General features: G+C 30.4%; 1 protein-coding gene across 1 annotated transcript; it reads left to right on the top strand.

The window, feature by feature from the left end:
* The first annotated feature begins 10,892 nt into the window (after positions 1-10,892).
* On the top strand, positions 10,893-22,007 carry LOC107445426 (uncharacterized). Its single transcript, XM_016059812.4, has 4 exons — positions 10,893-10,920; positions 13,736-13,826; positions 19,112-19,242; positions 21,616-22,007. The coding sequence occupies exons 1-4, from the start codon at positions 10,893-10,895 to the stop codon at positions 21,867-21,869; spliced, it is 504 nt and encodes a 167-aa protein (XP_015915298.1). The 3' UTR covers positions 21,870-22,007.
* Positions 22,008-22,678: the final 671 nt, after the last annotated feature.

Genomic DNA, 22,678 nt, shown 5'->3' with positions numbered 1-22,678 from the left:
TTTTATATTGATTACGGAGGGGAGAGGGTTGACTTTATTTTCTTGGCTATGTAATCTCTCGACAAATCGCCAACCATGGATCTCTTCCCATGCTCCTAACTGTCTGTTAGAACGCTTCAATCAATTTTTAGTTTGACTTTTGATTAGGCTGGTCGTGGGTGATTTATCTCCTATGGCCTGTCCTTGCTAATATTATTATACAAAATTTATTATCTCACTTAAAAAGTCTTTTGTATAAAATATTCTTTAATTTTTTTATCTCGACCTGTACAACTATTACTGAATAAAATTTTTATTATTATTGCAATTCTGATTTCATCATAATTTTCAATTATACCATACAACTACAATCTCACCGAATTTCATCATTATCTAAAACGCTTCCGGACAAGGGTTCTTAAGCAATTCTAATTCTGATGATGCTCCCTAACTCTCCTAGAAACTTGCCGCACTATTCAGCTACCCTCTGTTATTTATAACATGTTTAAACTTATATATTTCAATGAAAACTATACTAAAACTGACATTTAAAGCATTTGTACATTTTGGGGCATAAATTATTTCAGATTTGAAGTCCCCACACCCGAATTAGGCAAGATCAAGTATTTGTATAAGTGCAACAAAAAATCGTTTCCCAGTGTTATTAATAGTTAATTATTTTTCATGCAGCCGTCATATATATATATTTTATGCATTATTTTTCACAAAAGCAGTCATAGATAACATTTCATAGCTCAAAACACTTTCACAGATCATTTCATTTATGATCTATTAATAGAAATCCAGGTGCTTTTGTTCGAAGTAATGATATTCCTATCGATATTGTGCCCCCGTTTGGCCCCACCCTTTAGGGAACTTGCTCCGAATTCTAAGTACCTCATTTTAGAACTTCTTACACTCACTTTTAATGTTCGTTGCATATCCTTAAGACTTTTAATGACATTGGAGACTTATAGGATTTGGTATGACTTGGATGACCAAAAACTTAATGGATGGTTAGCCTACCCTGAAACCTTGACATTTAATTATGTTTTTGTAGAGAACTCAATAATAAGGGTGCTTTAAGCAACTGTCTGTAAATGCTACGCCAAATGGAGCTATTTTTTTTTAGTCGGACCCGGTTGAATGGTCATTCTTTTATTTTTATGATAATTCACAATTTTTGGATATAAACACATTTCTTAGTACAGATTATGGTAAGATTATGGGTCAGATTATGGTAAAAAGTACTACTGTCAGTAAATGCTACATTTGAACTACTGTCTGTACGTTTGTCTACGTCACATCGAGCTATTTTTTTATTCGGATCCAGTTGAATGGTCGTTATTTTATTCTCAATATGATTCCCAACTATTTTTGGATACAAGCACATTTTTTGGTACAGATTATGGTAAGATTATGGTACAAAAATATTACTGTCTGTAAATGCTAAGCTTTAACTACTGTATGTAAATGCTGCGCCACATCTTTTTTTTGTATTCGAATTCGGTTAAATGATCGATCATTTATTTTCATGATGATTCACATCAAATTTTGGTTACAAACACATTTTTTAGTACTGATTATGGTAAGATTGTGGATCAGATTATGGTAAAATTCTCAAACGTTTTTTTGATTTGGGGCGATTGAATTTTTTACAGTGTTTAGCGTATAAGCGAAAAATGCATTTTTACTTAAAAACAGCCATTTAAAAAAAAAAAATTTTGTTGCTAGTTTTATCAGTTTTTACACATAAAAAAACATATAAATTAGTTTTTTTTAAAAATTTTACATTAATATTTAAAGAAAAGTTGCTGAAACTAGTTGGATACCTTCAATAAATGCAACTGCTAAAAATACGGTATAATATTTTACTGTAAAATGGATTTTATTTATGATGCACCTGTGGCGACCGCCACCTATCGTTAAATACTTACACTGCGCTGAAACCGTTTACCAGTTGTCGCGTGCAATCATTATCTAGCCACGCGCTTGCTTTTTATAAAGAAAAACAATTATCGTTCTTTTTCTTGCCATATTTTTACACATCTGTTATATTTAATAATAAAATTTGTTAAGTTTGTTTATTATGTGAATTCGTGTTTATTGATAAGTTAATTCACCTTCTGATCCATACTTACTACTTACTACACGAATTTACACTGGTGACCCGGACGTGAATTTACACTGGTGACCCGGACAGAGAATTTATATTGGTGACACGAACTGTGAATTATGCCGAACACGAATGAAAGTGAAACTGGCACTACTGAATTGGCTCGAGTTGCAGTAAAATGTCCACAATTTTGGAAAGATAATCCTATCATCTGGTTTTCGCAAGTCGAATCGCAATTCATTACGAGTGGAATAACCCAAGACAATACAAAGTACCATATTGTCGTTGCATCAATCGAAACTGAAATCTTGGCGCAAGTAAGTGATATAATAGTTGTTGGAGTAGTCCTCTACATTTAGTTAAAAAATCAGATGGATCTTGGAGACCTTGTGGGGATTTTCGGGCATTAAATGCAAAGACAGTACCGGATAATTATCCCATACGTCACTTACATGACTTTTCCTCGAATTTGTATGGAAAAACCGTCTTTTCCACTTTGGATTTAAAAAAAGCATTCCATCAAGTGCCAATGCATAAAGACGATATAAAGAAAACCGCTATTATAACTCCCTTCGGTTTATTTGAATTTAACTACATGACCTTTGGGTTAAGAAATGCCGCCCAGACCATGCAGAGACTCCTTGATCACATCCTTCAGGGTTTGAACTTCTGTTTCGTATACATTGATGACATACTCATCGCTTCTTCCACTATTGAAGAGCATTTGTTACATCTAGATGAAGTACTCCGTAGGTTGAAGGCACATAATTTAAAGGTAAATTTATCTAAGTGCGTGTTTGCTACTGACAAAGTTAAATTTTTGGGTCACTTCATTGACCAAAAAGGTATAACTCCACTTCCTGAAAAAATTCAAATAATTGAGAATTTTCCCAAACCTTCAACTGTTAATGAACTTCGTAGATTCCTTGGCATTATTAACTTTTACAGACGATTTCTTCCTCGAGCTGCTGAAAAACAATTTGTTTTAAATGGTATGTTGGGTGTCACAAAGAAAAATGACAAGACTCCTTTAGTATGGTCAGAAGAGTCAGAAAATGCTTTTACTCAGTGTAAAGAAGAGCTAAAAAATGTAACTTTTCTTGCCCATCCTGATTCTAAAGCAACACTTGCATTAATGTGTGATGCGTCTGATAAGGCCATTGGAGCATCGATTCAACAAGTAACCAGTGACAATAGTTGGGAGCCTCTTGGTTTTTTCTCTCGTAAACTTAGCATGACAGAGCAAAAGTACAGCACGTATGACCGAGAGCTTTTAGCCATTTTTGCAGCTATTAAATATTTCCGATACATATTAGAAGGAGTAAACTTCATCGTTTTCACTGATCATAAAGCTTTAACTCATGCCTTGAATCAAAAATATGACAAACTCTCACCTCGGCAAATTAACCATCTAAATTTCATTGCTCAATTTACAAGTGACATTCGACATATTGACGGATCACAAAATCCTGTTGCAGATGCCTTTTCAAGAATCAACAGCATTAAGTTCCCTCAATCATTGAACTTCGATGAAATCGCTCATTCTCAAAAAAATGATCCCGAATTGCAACAAATTTTATCTGATACAAATTCTAGCCTTAAACTTCAACAACTTCCAATACCCAACAGTGAAAATTTCATATTCTGTGATACGTCCACTAAATTCATTCGTCCATTTATTCCTGAAAAATTTCGTACCCAAGTATTTGATGCCCTGCATAACCTTGCTCATCCTGGTGTTAAAACTACTGTGAAGCTAATTACTGATCGTTTTATTTGGCCAAACATGAAAAGAGAAATCGCAAAACTAGCCAAATCATGCATAGCATGTCAAAAAGCAAAGATTTCTCGCCATGTTCACTCGCCGCTGCAAGAATTTATTGTTCCAAGCAAAAGATTTAGCCATATAAACATTGATTTAGTTGGACCTATGCCTTCTTCACAAGGGTTTTCATATTGTCTCACATGTATCGATAGGTACACGAGATGGACTGAGGCAGTACCGTTGACAAATATACAAGCCGAGACAGTTGCTCAAGCTCTTTACACTCATTGGTTTGCTAGATATGGGATTCCTGAAGGTATAACAACTGATCGAGGATCTCAGTTCAGAAGTGAACTATTTCGTACGTTAGCAAAAAACTTTGGTATACGTCTTTCGTATACAACGTCATATCATCCTCAAGCGAACGGAATGATAGAAAGGTGGCATAGGGTTCTCAAGCAGTCCATTATGTGTCATACCTCAATCCACTGGACTTTTGCTTTACCTGCTGTGTTACTTGGATTGCGCTCTGTGTATAGAGAGGATTTGGGATGTTCTCCAGCTGAGTTGGTTTATGGAGAGAATCTGCGCCTTCCGGGACAATTTTTTACCTCTTCGGAAATAGAGAAGGTCGATAATATGTTTTTGCAAAAATTGAATCGTCACCTACACGATCTTAAGCCAGTTCCGACCTCTTCTCACGACAAAAGACATGTTTTTGTTTTCAAAGACTTGGTTGCTTGCACACATGTTTTCTTACGAGTTGATGCAGTAAAACCAACTCTTCATACACCCTACACTGGACCCTATGAAGTTTACAGTCGTAACGACAAAACTTTCACTATCAGAATAAAAGGTAAAAACTGTGTAGTGTCAATTGATAGAGTAAAACCAGCTCATTTACTCTCAGATAGTTCTGATTTAGCAGAACCGCCAGATATTTCTTCCAAATTGGTACAAAATGCTCCTGTTTTACGACCAACTGAAAATGATCGAATTCCTGCTGCCATAAAAAAGACTCGTTTTGGACGAGTAGTACACTTCCCAAAAAAGCTAACTGAGGAATTAGAACTTTAATTATTTTTTTCCAGAAGGGGAGATGGTGTGGCGACCGCCACCTATCGTTAAATACTTACACTGCGCTGAAACCGTTTACCAGTTGTCGCGTGCAATCATTATCTAGCCACGCGCTTGCTTTTTATAAAGAAAAACAATTATCGTTCTTTTTCTTGCCATATTTTTACACATCTGTTATATTTAATAATAAAATTTGTTAAGTTTGTTTATTATGTGAATTCGTGTTTATTGATAAGTTAATTCACCTTCTGATCCATACTTACTACTTACTACACGAATTTACACACCTAAAGCGCAGATACTTTATACCGTAATTTGATCCGGAATTTTTCACAGTGTATAATCAAGCATTTGTATCACTGTTTGAAAGTGCTAAGCAGTTGTTTGATTATTTGTACTTACATTTTATTTTTAAAGAAGTTCTAACTAGTTATATAATTAACACTGTTATTTCTCTTTTACTCAAAACTTACTGATAAGGCCAAACTTCTTTTCATTTATGCCACATCAGCTCATCTTGATGCTCTTCATATGAATGCCAATTCTCTTGCTTACAACATGATTTCCTTGCCACCACTTCATAGCTGGTAGAAATGCATTTTACCCTGTTTAGCCTTTGCTAACCTCCGTGGTTTTTATAGTTTTGTTTCTCCACCATTAGTTACTTTTAATTTTCACTTTCACTCCCGGTAATCACGTTTTTTTTCTTCCCCACAGTTATTTTTCATTATTTTAGATTTCAAATCACTTTTGTTTTTCCCATTTACGTCTGGCGAGTCTTGAGATTGTGCATATATTTTTGAGCACTCGGAACATGCCGATTTTTATTACCATCCTGAAAATTTGTAGTAATATGTTGTATTCGCTTTTTGAAGATTTTACTGCATATTGCTTTTTAGTCGAATTAACATTTATAACTAAAACCCCAACCACAAGTTTTCCATGAGATTTAAATCCAGTTCTTAGGCAGGAAACTTCAATTTCTTTACATTGTTTTCTGATAAACATTTTGTTGTTGTCTGAGATTTATGGATTAGATCATTATCTTTCAAAAACATCAAGGTTTGTCTAATCATTTTGTCTCTTAATCTGATAAAGTTGTCTGCAAGTGTATCTTGGTAACTAGTCTTAGCTCTTCCATGGAAAACTGCCCATATCATAACCTAGCCATATCCATGAATTCACTGTAATAGAGGCAAAGTTTCTAATCCCATGTCGTGCCATTAAAATCTCAACCCATCTGGCTCGTCTGAATTATTTTTTAATGTCAGTAAATACAAATTTATGTCATACATTTTGCTGAAGAGCATTACAAGAAGATACTCTGCTCAGTTAAATTGTTTTTTGTTTCAACAGTAAGAATAAGCCTATGCTATAACGCTTAAGAGCAATACACGAAGCCATCTGGTTCAGTTAGAATATTTGTGGTTATATCAGTAAGTACAAGTTCATGCCATAACGCTTAAAAGCATTATAAGAAGGAAACTTTAAACACTCTTGAATCTGTCCTTTCAGAATCTTTGGTATTTCTTTTAATTTAGAAAATTTTAAATGTTCAAATTCTTTTTGGAAATATTTTCTGTTGCTCTAGATGTAACAGGATGTAACTCTATACATGAACAGCAAGATGTACTTTTAGATGTAATTTTATATTTATTGAAAAATTTAAAAGATGTGATAAAATAAAATGTAAAATTTTTCGAATGATTCCATCTTAAAATCTTAATTGAAATACATAACCTCTGGCTTTAAAAGGTTGGTTATACTCAATTATTCGTAAATTTTATCCCTTATGAAGCTTTTGGTATAATTTCTCATATCAGAATTCACTATATGATTAATATAATTAATAGGTTTGTTAAAAAGTCATCTATTTTTAAAATATTTGCAAAAATACTTTCAATATTAAGTTGTTAAAATAGTTCTGCAACACCCTTGCAGCATTCTCCGCTGAAAGATCTCATTTATAGCTATAACGAATAAAAAGCAGAAGTTCAGTTTTATCTAAAGTCATTTAGAAGGCAACCAAAAAACCAAAAAAACAAACCAAACTTAACAACGCAAAATGAAAATTCATAAAAGTGGAAATTTTCACAAGTGTTGCGGAACTGTTTATGAAAGATTAAACTAAGAACACCAAAAAACAACAACACAAAATGAAAATTCTTAAAAGTGGAAATATTCACAAGTGTTGCAGAAATTTTTTTAACAGCCTAATATTAAAATCTAAGTTTCGTAGTTTATAATATTATTCAAAAAATATAGTTAAGTGAAAGTATTAAACATCACATTCACATTTATTTCAAACATTATGAAAAGTGATTTGATTGATTAAGCTTACGGAAATTGCTTATGGATGCAAAATATATTTAACTGATGACGTAAAAGAAATATCTGAATACATGTATCATACTTCCTTTCGTTTACTTAAAAATATTTTGATCTTATCCAAAAAAGAGGAAATGTACTGTCCGGTTGCTACGCAACTGTTAAGATCAAAATATTTCGAAGAAAAAAAGAAAGGTACATGACCCGTAAACCCACAAGAATAGAAGGAGGGTAATTCACTGCTATCAATGAAAAAATATTAATTTCCACAATCCATTTGACTAAGAAAGGCGGTTTCATGTCCTAGTATTTTAATAAATTGAGTTGAAATATATTTGTACTTTAGAGACCTAGATTTCTTGGCCTATCTTTTACTAGGCGTTTACTCCTGTTACATTTAGTAGAAGAATGCAAATAGAATATATTGATCAATGAAATACTAATGTGCGACGTGACATTTAGATTCCAAGATATCGAATTTTCATCTTGGTAAATTCGATATCTTGAAACATATATATATATATATATATATATATATATATATATATATATATATATATATATATATATATATATATATATATATATATATATATATATATATATATATATATATATATATATATATATATATATATATATATATATATATATATATATATATATATATATATATATATATATATATATATATATATATATATATATACATACATTAAAGATTTATGAAGTGAGAAAAAGAAAAAGGAATTTAAGAATTTTGTTAAAAAAAATAATTAGAAATTAAAAAGTCGGAAAACAAAATAAGAAAACGATATAATCTCCTCATCAGCTCACACGAATATATCCATAAAAAGGAGTGCTATCAAATATTGTATTAAATATAACCAAAGCAAAATATATCAATACAATAGTGTTAGGAGAACCCCCCCCAAAGAAAAAGTGGAAACGAAAATATAACAGTTTATGTAAAAAATACAAAATAAAACATATTAAGCAAAATATATAGAAAACAATAAAAAAAAAAGTAAAAAACAAAAAAAATACAGAATAAAATACAAAATTTTAATATATAAAGCGAATAGCGAATTCAAGGAAACTTACACATACCGGTATCTCTCAATATATATATATATATATATATATATATATATATATATATATATATATATATATATATATATATATATTTTACCGAAATTTTGGACCGAATATATATATAATATATATATTTTTCCGAAATTTTGGTTCACTATAACCGGGAGTTCACTATATCCGCTACGCAGGCAATTTAACTGATGGTTCCCAAACTGCTCCCTTTTATTACGCATTATTCAAATAAATGACTGAAAAATATTATGTAGTAGTGTTATTTTTCATTACTCAGCCTCTTACGTACAAAAAAGAAATTAGTAATCTTTAGCTCAACATCAGATATGGAAACACTTCCCGACTCTCACATAATTTTTTCTGAATTTCTGTTATTCCGCTTTTTAAACCTGTCTAACCTGCCATTAAAGTAGTATCACAAAATCGCTTAGCAAATTCATCGACATTTGTCCAGATACTAGAAGATTGCGGCTTCTTCGATTGGTGAACTTTTTCAGTAATGCTTCTTCAATATCCCCGTGATCTGCTTTTCTCAATTTTTTTTCTGCCATCTGAATTTTTTTTCATGAGCAGAAGTTATTAATTGCGTATTTTTCCGTATGTTACAAACTGCCGATTTGGATAGTTTATATTCCCTGGAAACATCAGCTTCATTGCATCCATTTTCAATTTTTCTGTTTATGTCCATTTTATCATCAATGGAGAACGTCTTAAGTTTACTGCTCGCCATAGTTAAATTTGAGACACTTCTTTGCAGGATTTATTTTAACTGAACTGAGAGCAAAAAGGAGTTGAAATGATGGCCTTATCAACACATATTAGTGTCCAACCCTTAGACCAATTATGAATAATTACTCACTCCCTCTGACAGAAAATTAATATTGATCCCACTGACACCTTACAGGTGAATCATCTGCACAGGTGCATTAGGGATAAGAAAGTGAGATAAAAGAAGCAAACAAGAAAAAATGCTTATCGCTACATTCCCCTCTGTAGATGGTTTTAAAAATCGGCATGTGTATTTATTTTGAAGTAGAAATTTCAAAATCATTACAAAAAAAAAAAAGAAAAAAAATCAGCTGAAGACAGAAAAAAGTTCATTATATCCAACTTCCTCACTTTTTTGGTTCACTATATCCACAAAAAATAACATTATCCATGTATAGCAAGGCACGGGACCGAACATTTCGTTCATTATATCCGGGAGTTCACTATAAACCATGTTCACTATAGCGGGGTTTGACTGTATATATATATTGCTTTGGCTTTATTCATACAATATCAGAAACCACTCTGTTTTGCGGATATAATCGTGTGGGCTGATGAAAGATTATATATATTTTTTCCGGTTTTTTTAGATAAAATTTAATCCTTGTTTCTTTCTTTTCAAAAAACTGTTGTTTGTTATTTTTTTAATTATTATTTCCCCCTCCCTCTTTTCATATGTCTATAATGAAACTTATTGTTTTTCTCAACTTTCTTCGATGCAAACCATGAAAATCTTCGATTAATCAGACGGTAATAAGATTCTAACATACACATATTTGTCAATACTGTAAAAAATTGCGGATCAAATTTAGTAAAAAGTATCGGCACTCAAGGTGCAAATTTAGTAAAAAGTATCGGCACTCAAGGTGCAAATTCAGTTTTACCGTATAATCCATTTTTTCCGGAACAAAAAATCTGTTGTACCGTAATTTTTACAGTAACAATTACCGTAAAATCACTGAATCACCCTAATTAAATAAATATAACTATGAAAATTACGGTATATCATTTTACGGTAAAAATGAATTTTACTTTGCCGGTACTTCACATCGTGATTTAATCTGGATTATTTTACTGTGTTGGTATTTTTTCGTCAGTATCATAACTGGTGCAAACCGAGAATCAATCGTCATTCATCGGTATCTCAAAGTTTCTTTTATTCAAATTTATTTTGAATGTCAGTAATGTTAGTAAGTTGAAATCCGATAAACGCTTGTAAATTAATGTTTGTTTTGTTTCACAGAATTTGTGACATGTCTCGCATTCTAACAAGGTGTTTTAAAGTGACTTTGTTTGTAGTCCATTATGGGAAACATCTAAGATGAATCCATGACTAAAAAGGCAGCTTCTTCAAAAACACAGGGCAGATGTTAAGACATAGACATTTCCACACTGGATACATTGAATGGTAAGGAAGATCATTTTCTTATAATTTTCTGCACTGTAAAGAAAAATAGTGTATTTCCGAAACTTAACTGGTGGCAACTAATTTACACTAAAAGTGGTAAGCAATAAGGATAGTTCTCAGTTTAAGCAAATACCAAGAATACTAGGTGTAGGGAAACACCAAGAAAAGTAGATGTTGGGAAACACCAAGAAAAGTAGATGTTGATAAACACCAAGAATAGTAGGTGTAGGGAAACACCAGAGAATAATAGGTGGAGGGAAACACCAGGAATCTTTCATAACCCTTTTTTGGTTTAAAGCTGTTGTTACAACTTTTGATGTACAGTAACATCAAAATTTATAATGACTAAGAGATGTAATACAAATAAGAGTAAGTAAATATATTTCCATGAAACAATTTACAAGAAGAAAATTTAATTTAGAATACAAACATTCAACTATTCATGAAATAAAATTAATTATAAATCTACCATGCAGTTAGCACAAAGAGAACATTAATACAAAATTATAATTAGGCTTAATGAAGCAAACGCGGATAGAAACTAATTATTATTATCAGTATAATGAATATAGTTGTCAGATGCATAAACTAAATTATTTTAAATACACAACTAAAGAGCCGTGATGGCTCAGGGGATTGAACGTTTGCCACGATACGAATCTGCACCTGTCTCGCAGTGACCACAGTGCTGACGTAGAGTTTCTTTAGAGGTTGACGGATCATGGATTAGAGTCCCCTTGCCGTCAGACTAACTATGGAAGGTTTTCCTCTCCATGTTACGCAAATGCGGGTTAATTCCATCAAAAAAGTCCTCTCCGAAGGCAAAATATTTACTCTCAATATTTGATCCAGGAGTTCCCTTGTCTTCTCGATTGAGTTCAAAATTACAAGGCTACGGAGTTGAACATTGGCAGCCGTAAACTCAAAATTGGGTCGGCTGTTCAACGACGGCTATAAAATAAAAGACGCAACTAAAAACGAGCATACCTTTTGTAGCAAAGAACTAATATTAATTAAGATGTTAAGCAGAATGTGAACGTCAACTAATTTACATCTTCTCGTACTCGATAGTAAACAATTTACCGTTTCAATTTGATGGTTTCTAAAATATGCCAAAATTAGTACTTCAGAGACAAAAATAATTCCCAAATAATATATGCTTGATATAAGCATTCTCCATTTTCGATGTTTAAATTTAAATGCCTCTTTTAATAAAATATTCGTTCATATAATTTTTCTATACCGAATTCGTAGATGTACGGAACACTGTTTTTGTTAAATAACTTATATTTAACCTAACGAATAACGTAACGCTGAAACCAAAATTTATTCCAAAAAGATAATGAATGTTATTTCTTGATAATTTTTTATTATACTTAATCTTAATCAATTACGTTACATAAAATTTTAAATGATAATGAAAGTTATTTCTTAATTAGCATACTTAATGTATAATTAGTTCTTATGTTTTGAAGGTCAAAGAAGCATAAATTTCATTCACAAAAAGAGAAATTAAAGTAAAATTAACGTGTTTTTTTATTCTTAAATGTTTTATTATATCCTTCTGATGAATTCGTAGATCATTTTTTAAATTATTATTAATTATACTATTTAATATAATTGTTAATAATCTCGTAATTGTTAAGTCACTACCATCGTTTGGTGTGTTTAGTTGGTGCGACATAATTCTGGTTGTTTAACTGTTTTTGGTGAAAGTAGTTAAAAAAACTGTTTTTCTCACAGCTAACAGTTTGAATACCACCTTATTTATGGTTATTTGATTGTTTTATTTGAATATGGTAAAATAACAATAAAATAAATTGTCATTTAATCATCTTTTTCGAGAAATTTTAACAGTGCACGTTGGAAATCATCCAGATAGTTTTCAAAATACTACCCGATTTCCCAACTGTCCCAAAACAGAATTGATAAATTCCATGAATTTCTGTGTATATATCATGCAATGGACAAATAATTTTCATTATTATTAATAAAAGAAATTAAATATTTAAAAAATAAATAATACATATAATCAAAAATGTATAATAAAAATAAATAGATATAAACATTTAAAATGCTTTGTGAAAAATCTAGCAAGAATAGAAGCATAATTGTAAAATAATATGAAAAAAATCTTGCAAAAAAAATTAAGATGAACATCAGATTAGAAAGCCGATCGCTTAAACAAAAGACGCTCGTGTTTTTTCTCCCCGTTGCGACGCTGGGATATTGCAGCGACTGCAATATTGATCTTACAATAAAATAAAGTTTTATTTGATAGTAAAATTTTATGTTACCCTTCGTAATTTCAAAGATAGTATTTTCAAAATTTTCTTTTTCTTCTTCTTCTTCTTAGATACTACAGCCGGTTACCGGTAAGAGCCGTCTGAGTCAGTGTATCCCCTCTATATTTATTTGATGCTATATTTCTCCATCTATTGACTCCCAAGTCCTTTAACCACTTCTCTACTCTATCTAACCTTCTTGATCTAGGTCTTCCTCTTTTTCTTTTTATCTCTGGTGTTTGGAAGGTTATTTTTTTAACAAGATTTTCATCGCTATATCGAAATACATGTCCTAGCCACCAAATTTGAGAAATCTTGATCATTTTTACTATGTTAGGTCCTTTGTATTTTGATTGTAACTCATGGTTGTAACAAATTCTCCAGGTTTCGCTTTCTCTTACTGCACCAAAAAATTTTCTTATTTTTTTCTCTCAAAACTCATCAGTTTCTCTTCATCTATTTTGTTAATTGCTCAGTAATCGTTGCTTAAGCTGAACACCAGGTTAGAACTCAATTTATGCATTTTGATTTGAGCTGATTTCTTAATCCATGATAAAATCTGTTAGCCATGTTGATTGTATATTTACTTAAAATTTTTATGTCATTATTATTGTTTACTATTGTATCTAAATATTTAAATTGAACTACTTGTTTAAACTCCTATTCAGTAATTTGATGTGGTCATAGAGTTGTGATTCTGTTTGTTATTGCCATGAATTTAGTTTTTTCATCGTTGACTGACAATCCAATGCTTTTTGCTGCTGCATCGACTGCACAGAAAATTTCAAAAAACATATTTTCTTTTTATAGATTTTATCGATTACTGTAAAATTAGAATTTTTTTTTAATATTATTGTTCTCATACATTATTTTATTTAATTTTTTTCTATCTCTCACAGGAACAGAAACAGAGCCACCGGCTCTAGCACCAGAGAGCAGTTATCCAGAAATTTATTCATTCTCACCAATTTATAGCGAATGGTATTTTTGGTAAGAAATTGAAATATATCTATAAATCTGTGATATGGCACATAAAATTGTCTTCTTTTATTTCATGCAATTAATCAGACAAATATGTTTATCTAAAATAGTTTTATGTGATTTTTTGTACATTTCCTATATATTACATCTTGTATATTTAGCTTCATGTCTAATATCTTATATTTATTATTATTCTCTTAAATTTAGTCTAATTGAATAATATTTGTAATATGCATTTCCTATGTATTTTAATAATTATTATTTTCCAATTAGATCAGAATTGAGTATTTTCTCATTTAAATTATTTATTCTTTCTTATACGATAAACCAGTGTGCCAAACAGTAAACACTCTATCTAAATTTAAGTCTTATGATCGGATTATCCTATACTGTCTCGGTCTTAATGCTTCGCGTAAATCGTAATTTTAATGCTTTCTAACCTTAAATATACTAATTAAATAGAGCAGACGATATTTTAAGTACGAAATTAGACTCAAAAATGCACTTTTTCTGAATAAAAATACCTCTTTCGGTGAATTTGTATTCGTGATCTTAAAATTATGGGGAAAGGGCAGTAGCAATTTTAAATTACGTAACAGATTTTAGAGTTGTGTTCCAAAATTTATCAAATCGCTTGAAAAATTCTCGGAACACGGCGAAGTACGCAAAAAGAAAAATTAATCCCCTCCTGTTTAAATTATTAGGACTATATTTTCTAGACTGTGGCTATTTCCATATTTCTAGGATCGAGAATCCAAATCCATTAAAGAAAAAGTATCTATATTAAGAGAATGACCATATTCTTTCTATACATTATTATATACATACCATATATTATATTATTCTGATTCAGTAATTTAAAATATTGTCGCACTGAGTAATTAAAATATTTAAGGTTAATGTTTTCGAATCATTAAGATTGAGTCATAGTACTTGGAAATACGATCTAGAGATTTAAAGTTATTTAGAATGCTTACTTGCTTCGCACATTTTCCTTGTAATTCTATGTATAATTAACATGTTTCTGATTCTTGTAATTGTTAATCTATTTTTTTAAAGAATGGATTTTTTCATTAGAGACCACTTATTACTATCCATTTTTCTTAAATGTAAATATTTAGAGGACACTTTTTTGTTACCTTTCAAAATTTATTTGATGTAAATTGAAGAGTGCATTGTAAATATTTATATGTTTCTTCGCCTTAAGAACCCACCACTGCAATGTCTATAAATCAATAAAATTAAAAAAAAAAAAAAAAAAAAAAAAAAAAAGAAAAAAAAAAAAAAAAACAGAAATTTTTTGTCCTAACCTGACAATAATAAATTTAAATTCATGAGGTAAAAACTTTTGATATCAGTATCGGTTTGGGCTCAACTTGAGTAACTTATTATTTTAGATGAACAATCACATGTTATCGCTTATATTTATGTATATTATTTAAATTTAATGAGTAAATTAAAGATGGTCAAAGGTACCCCCCCCCCTCTTATATAAGTATTCATTTGGACAAATATTATTTTTTATGTTTATGCGTTCAATTAAATTTTTCAGACAGTAGTTCCCTGTAAAATATAATTTTTTAAAATTGTGTGAAAATCTCTGTCAAAATAGCTCCGAAAAATAGTCGAAATTGAAACATTCATGTATTTAAACTTGAAACAGAATATGCTAATTTTTTAAGAAGATGCGTATTCTCAAATCTGATGTAGAAGGGAAAATGGGTGAGAAAGATGTTTGTTTACTGACACCAGAGTTCAAATAACGGACCACTGGGATCGTTTCAGGAGGCTCTGAACATCATAGGTGTACAGTGCGCAAAAAAGGAATTACCCAGATTAATTTTTGATTTAATAATCGGATCTTCACATTCTAGGACTCAATCTTAATGGCTCGAGGGTGTGATTTCATATATGTTAATTAATAAATGCAGATTAGAGTAACTTAAAATAAAGTTACTCTAATTAGTCCCAAAAGCGTACTTTCTCTGAATAAACATACCTTTTTTAAGACGGATCCGGATTTTTGACTCCCAAAATATAGGGCATAATCGCAATCTGGGAAATATGGTCCCAATAATTTGGTCAGGAGAGCTCTCCAAAGTTTGAACCCCTTAATGTTAATTTTAATTTTGAGTGTTTTGCCTAATCTTGAGAACTTTTTAAGCGAATTTCGCCCACAATTGCAAAATTCGTTTATCCAAAGACAATTCTATGCAAAAAATAAATATTAAAAAATATTCCTTTTTTATTATATTATCAAGTAATAGTAGAAAAAATTTTGAATTGTAAGATATACAATTTTTTACATAATTTTAAAATATGTAAGTTTAAATGAAAAAATACAAATTTTGAGCTAAATTGGTTGAATAGTTTCTGAGAAATCAAATTTTGAAAAAGTCGTGAATTTAAAATTCGTCTTTCAGGAACTATTCAACCGATTTTGCTCAAATTTTGTATTTTACCACGTGAATTTGCATACTTTAAAATGATATAAAAAACTGTATACCTTTCAATTCAAAGATTATTCAACTATTATTTAATAAAATAATAAAAAATAATAAATATTTACTAAAATGTATTTTTTGCATGGAATTATCTTTGGATAAACAAATATTATAACTGTCTGTAAAGCTTTTTGAATTCGCTAAAAAAATTCAAGAGATATGACGAAATGCACAAAAAGCAAAATTAATATTAAGAGATCTAAACCTTGAATTGCTCTCTCGACCAAACTATGGGGACCATATTTCCCAGATTGCTACTACTCTTTAAATTTTGGGGATCAAAAGTCCAAATCCGTTGAAAAAAGGTATGTTAATTCAGAGGAAGTACGTTTCTGTGTCTGATTTTGTAACTTTTTTAATTAGCGTATCTGAGGTCACTGCCTCGAGCCATTAAGATCTAGTCCTAAAACGTGAAGATCATTAGATCAAAAGTTATTAAAGGAGGTCCGATTTTTACTTTGCATATAGTACACCCCAGCCAAGTAAGGTATAGAAAGCTTTGTATTGTGACGATGCTTAATGTTTCTCCGTTGTTAAGCGACCAAGTTGAGACAATAAAAAAGCAGAATAAAATAAGAACAGAAGCTTTTTCATTCAACGTTCTGTGTTAGTTCGGAAAGGTCTATTTATTTATGGTTGATTTCATAGTTAATAGTTAATAGAAAAATATCTCAAAGTTTCTAGGAAACAGATAATTTTTGAGCTGATTTCTGATCATAAAGGAAAGATTGTTTCCTCTTTAATCTCATTCGAAACAAAAATTTGAATTCATTAAACTATTTATGATTTTTAAAGATTTTAGAATTTGAATACAAGAACTTTTTGTATGACAGTAATGGTGGCTATGTTGTTTTAACTTCATTTTTGTTATGATTACAGTCTAAAACCAAATTTGGATAAATTATTATAATTATATACAGAGTTGCAGAGCAAAAAGGTTTAAAGAGTCAAAAAAAAGAAAAGAAAAAAAAGCTAGAGATTGTAGTAAAAATGTAGAGGGTTTGGAAGAGATTATAATTGTAATGTCCATTTACAGGATTTTATATAATTTAAGATCTTTTTTCTGTAATTGTAGAAATTAGTGAATGCTATGTGGTATTTTAAAAATATTGAAATATCTATGATTAAGAACATTGCATGATTTATTGTTAAACATTGTTTCATTCCGCCAAATATTTAAGTTTAGTTTCCTTTGCGAATAAATCCTGTTGCATTCATACATTCTGAAACTGATTTTCGCTAATTCACCATGAAATGCCACTCAACCTCTTTACTTATGATCAGCTACATTTATCACCAAATATCGCTATAATAATTTCTTTGTTTGTTTCTTTCATTTAAAAGCTAGTTTTATAACTCAGGACGTAGTATCCTTTTGAACACAAAGTCTTTAAGAAACTGAAATAGTGGTACCAAAACTAGGAAGATAAAATGTATCTTATTACATTTATATTCACCACTATATTCCCTTTCAATAAATCCAAGTATCTGGTTACAAAATATTAAGTTTCGAAATTACATTTTTAAAATTAAAGAAAACTTCATAATTAAAATGTTAAAACACAGTTTTCCTACTTTTTAAGAACCGCATTGTCCCTTTTAAAATTTGTTCTACAAGAATAAGATTATGATCAAAATAATAATCAAGGCCCAAATGTAACTCTGTATACTTTATGATAAATACTTCATTGGCTTAAGAAATATGAAGATAGTAATAAATGTTGACATGTTTCGAGATTTCAAAAATAGGTGCACGTTCTTAAGATTTACTAGGCATGAATGAGAAAACGAAATGCAAAGTTGCCAACGGAAGTTGAAAAAGTTGAAAAACAAAACTAGGAAAACCCCGGTAGCCAAGAGTGAAATAGAAAATGAAAAATAAATAAGATGGGGAAAAAAACTAGAAAAACCGCAGTGGCCTTGGAAGAAAATCAGGACAAAATGCATTTATTTTCCTTCTTTCTTTGGCAACAATACATTCTCTGTTTCAAATCACTTTTGTTTTCCTAATTCACGCCTGGTGAAGCTTAAAATGTACTTCGGTTATTACTAAATTGTTTTTCTCTCGTAAATTGACGCCTATTTTGGCTTCAAAACTATGAAATAAAATTGTTCGAATTTGTTCATAAAAAAATAAGTAAATTGTTTTAGTTTGTTGAGTTTCACTAATGGGTATTTGCTTTCCATAATTCAAGCAAATACGAAACAGTAAATAAATTAATAAATTATAATTTCATGCAAATATATTTATCAAAGTTTATTTATCATTTTTTTATCATTTTATTTAATAGCAGATAAAAAAAAGTTTTGAATTGTAAGGTACACATGGTTTTTACATAATATTAAACAGTGCAACTTTAACTGCCAAAATCTTATATTTGAACGGAATTGGTTCAAATGTTGTTGAGAAATAAGAATTTAAAATTATAATTTTTTCAAAATTTCAGCACTTAAAAGTTATTCTGCTGAATTGATTAAAAAATCTGCATTTTTCATTTAACATTACGAATGTAAACTTAGACCATTATTAAATGAAATAGTAAAGGAAAAAAAATAGAAAAATTATGTTTCGCATGAAACCATCTTTAGACAAAAGGATTTGGATTACAATTATGTTCAGATTTTTTTTTAGATTTTCTAAACAACATGAGGAGAAACAAGGGAAGCTTAATAAAGTACTCTTTTTATATTTATTTTGAATATTTGGTTCATGGTCTTAATAGACCATTACTCTGTTCTGTATTATGAGTAACAGCATTCACTTATATTGATGTTGATTTTTAATTTCAGGATTATTACAATCTCAGTCATATGCACCATAGTTGCTCTAATATTTTTATGTTTGTTGTGTTGGAGGAAACCTTACAAGACAGCTGTAGTTCGTCTTCCAGAAAATTTAACATCGCACTATCCAGGAACAAGTAAATTTATAATTATATTACACTACATTTCCCCCACTCCTTTTTTTTTAAAAAAAAAAGAAAAAAAGAAAACAACCCATCATGGAAACCCACATTTTTTTCAATTTTCATTGCTAATCCAATAATCATTCTTTGACGTATTCATTGCTCATCCAATGATCATACTTTATTTTCACCTAATTAATATCCATTTCTCATAAAAGAATTAATTTTTTTCATACTCTTAATAGAAAAAAAGAAGACAAAAAAATCTAAATATGGCAACCAAATTTAGAGAACATAGGCATGCTATAAATTGGACTGTCTGAGATATTAGGTAAAAATTACTGCAATTGGGTTACCTCTTCCGTTGGCCCATCTCCATTATTTTGTCGCAAGTTTGACCAAATTTGATAGATAAATAACTTCATTTAATCATCAAATTTGAAGCCAAAATCCATTCCCAAAAATAAGTGGTTCAACGATAGTAACCTTTGCCTATACCTTCACAAGTTTATAGCTCATATTCAGAGTACCGTGAATGTAATGACGCACAGAATTTTCATTACAATCCTCTCAATTGTAAAGAAACTGTATTAGTTTGATGACCGGCATTGACTTTGAGGTAGTTTGCTTGATTTCTCAAAAATAAAGTTCTTTCAATTCTGTGTTTTATTTCGAAATTGCAGATATGTGGAATTAAGGATTGAGTGTCAAAAATCCGATATAGGATGCAATTTTTTCTAATTAATTTGTGTTAAAATAAAGGGAGAAAAAATACAATCTATTTATAAATAGCTTAGTATTCTATGCATGCCTTTATAAGTGTTATTGGTTGAGATTGTGTTTGTAGATTCTAATGACTTGAAACAATCCTTGACTCTGTATTAAATGCTATTCAACACTAGCAATTTTTGTCTTAAAAAATCCTATTATTTACCTATTTATTTTAATTATTATTTTTTGTAATTTCAAACACTAACGTTTTTATTCCCAAATTTGTAAATTACAGTGTTCCCATAACAGCCCGTCGTGGACCAGGGGATCATGAAGGTGTGGGGAATTAATTATCGACTATGTCAACCTTCATCTATTGAAAGGTATCTCAAGACAGGATCGAGTTAACATGTCTTGTATACTAGTGATTCGGTATTTAATATTTGTCGTGGTAGTTACGCCACATTACTCCTCTTCCAGAATTTTATCTGTGATAGAATTCGATGGAAGAATACCACTAGTTGATTCATGCAGTTTATTTATTTATATCAATTTTTGCTCATTGTATTTTCTTAATTTTTTTGTAGCATTTCGCTAATTTTTTTTTTCCTTTCATTTTTTGTTTATAGCATTTTGTTCATTTTTTTTCTATATCGTTTATTACCTGGAGACTTTATTTACTTCACCGGATCTTTTTTTTCTTATTTTTATTTTCTTTGAGCTGTTTATATTAAGCAAATCAACTGTTTAATGTGGACCTTCCATCATGTTAGCGAGTTCATATCACGTCCGCAGGTCACCAATGAGGAGAATTAATTATCGACTATGTCAACTTTCATCTATCAAAAGGTACCTCACGATATAATCGAGTTAACATGTCTTATATACTAGTGATTTAGTATTTAATATTTGTAATGGTAATTACGCCACAAAGGTTAAGACTGAATGATTGATTTGTAATGGCTGATTTGAAGCTGAGAGGACTTCAGGTCGCTCCTGGAGATCGAATCCCTGTCCTTTTCATCGACAAAACCCCTCAGCCACCGTGAATCTTACAGTTGTAAAAAATGCACAATTTTTTATGAAATATTTTAAAGGATAATAGTTTGCCCATGATACAATTTTTATTCAAATTATGAAATATGCAAAGGCAGTAGATGATTTCTCCAAAACATTCTGACTAAACTTTTTCAGAATGATTGCTCAAAGGTACTGGAGAACTTAATAGATGAATGATTGCCAGGAGAAATGCTTGTGTATATAAGCGATATTTATTTGAAAAATGTAATTGCTATTAATTAAAAAAATGACTGTTTATCTAAGTTTTACTGATTTGAGAGATGGTTGCGTATGAAAGTGCTATTGCCTAGAGCAGTGTTCTCCAACCTTTTTATCGCTGCGGACCGATCAACGTTTGATCATTGTTTTTGATTTAATTATTTTAATTCAAGAACAAGAGGTGTCAAAACAATATAGTGTTTATAACAACAATGATAACAACGATAGTGTTGGCAAGTGCTTGTGATTCGAAAAAGAAAAATATGTACATCGCTGTTGATATATCGATAGATTCATTGACGTTATTTGTTCTTATTTTTGTTTATTATTTTTCGTGCTTCTGTATTTTTGCAAATTTGCGTATTGATAAATAGTATGCTTATTTTTATTTTGTTCCAGTTCTATCTTCCGAGAACATCATTCAGCCAGATGTTGCATTTTACACGCAAGTTCATCCTTGTCCTGAAACGATTATAAATTCTCGATATTTTAGAAACGAACAAGAATTGGAGAGACTCCCTACCCCATGTAGACCGTTAGAGCCAGCCTATCAACCAACTCAACTTTTAACCATTACGACAGTGAGATTGCCATATTTGACTTCCGACTTGGCACTTCCGCCAGGATATGTATCATTACACGAGGGAAAATAGTTCTTCCTTTAAAGCTGCATCGTTCAACGTTCGATTATATACTGTTAAACATAATCGGTGATGCTTGTTTTCATTTGTTGGTGATAATCACTTAATTGACAGACTGTTGTAATGGTCAAAAATACTTTCTTTAGGGACTATAAAGGTCAAATAATAAGAACTTGTATATAAATAATCATCATGAAATTCTGTTTGTGAGTTAATGTTTCTTTAATTTTTATTTTACATTTATGTTAATGCATAGATAAGTGTTTACATTAATGACGCTTTATGTTGTTATTTTTATAAAATGCCATTGTTTAACCAATTTTTCAAAATTTGTGTTAAATTTTCCAAAAATTCTTTGTTAAAATGTTTTAACCTTATAACTTGTAATGTATGATGAAGGAAATGATACGAGAAGACCGTTAATTTGAATTGTACATATTTTTTATGATAAAGAATACGCATAATTATTGTAATTGAAGTTTTCAAATAAAATTTAGAACACTGAAAAGACTTCCACTATCACCCTTTTCTCTACCTCATAATTAAATTTTCTTCATCTATACGAGAGCGACACATAAATATGCTAAACATGGACAAAAAAAAGGATGCAACATTGTAGTTGTTACTTATATTACTTGCCAGTCAACAAGCTTGCTTGAAATCAAACAAATTCGTAAGGCAAAGGGTGCGTTTCTGGTTTTCTCAGTGGCCAGGAATACGACTTCAGCCACACTTACGTCACAGCCCATTTTACAGGGAGGATGCAATCGCAATCCACTCATTCATCCACTGATCGTAATTTTGATTGGAACTAGAGAACG

The sequence above is a fragment of the Parasteatoda tepidariorum genome, chromosome 7, assembly GCF_982258835.1.
Source record: "Parasteatoda tepidariorum strain Cologne lab strain chromosome 7, Ptep-v5.0, whole genome shotgun sequence".
NCBI classification, from domain to species: Eukaryota; Metazoa; Arthropoda; class Arachnida; order Araneae; family Theridiidae; genus Parasteatoda; species Parasteatoda tepidariorum.
The sequence above is the reverse complement of the archived record's forward strand: the minus strand, read 5'-3'. Positions and strand labels throughout refer to the sequence as shown.

Coding starts and splice junctions, on each gene's coding strand:
- LOC107445426 (XM_016059812.4), top strand. CDS start 10,893: ATGACTAAGAGATGTAATACAAATAAGA. Junction 10,921..13,735: donor GAGATGTAATACAAATAAGA/GTAAGTAAATAT, acceptor TATCTCTCACAG/GAACAGAAACAGAGCCACCG. Junction 19,243..21,615: donor ATCGCACTATCCAGGAACAA/GTAAATTTATAA, acceptor ATTTTGTTCCAG/TTCTATCTTCCGAGAACATC.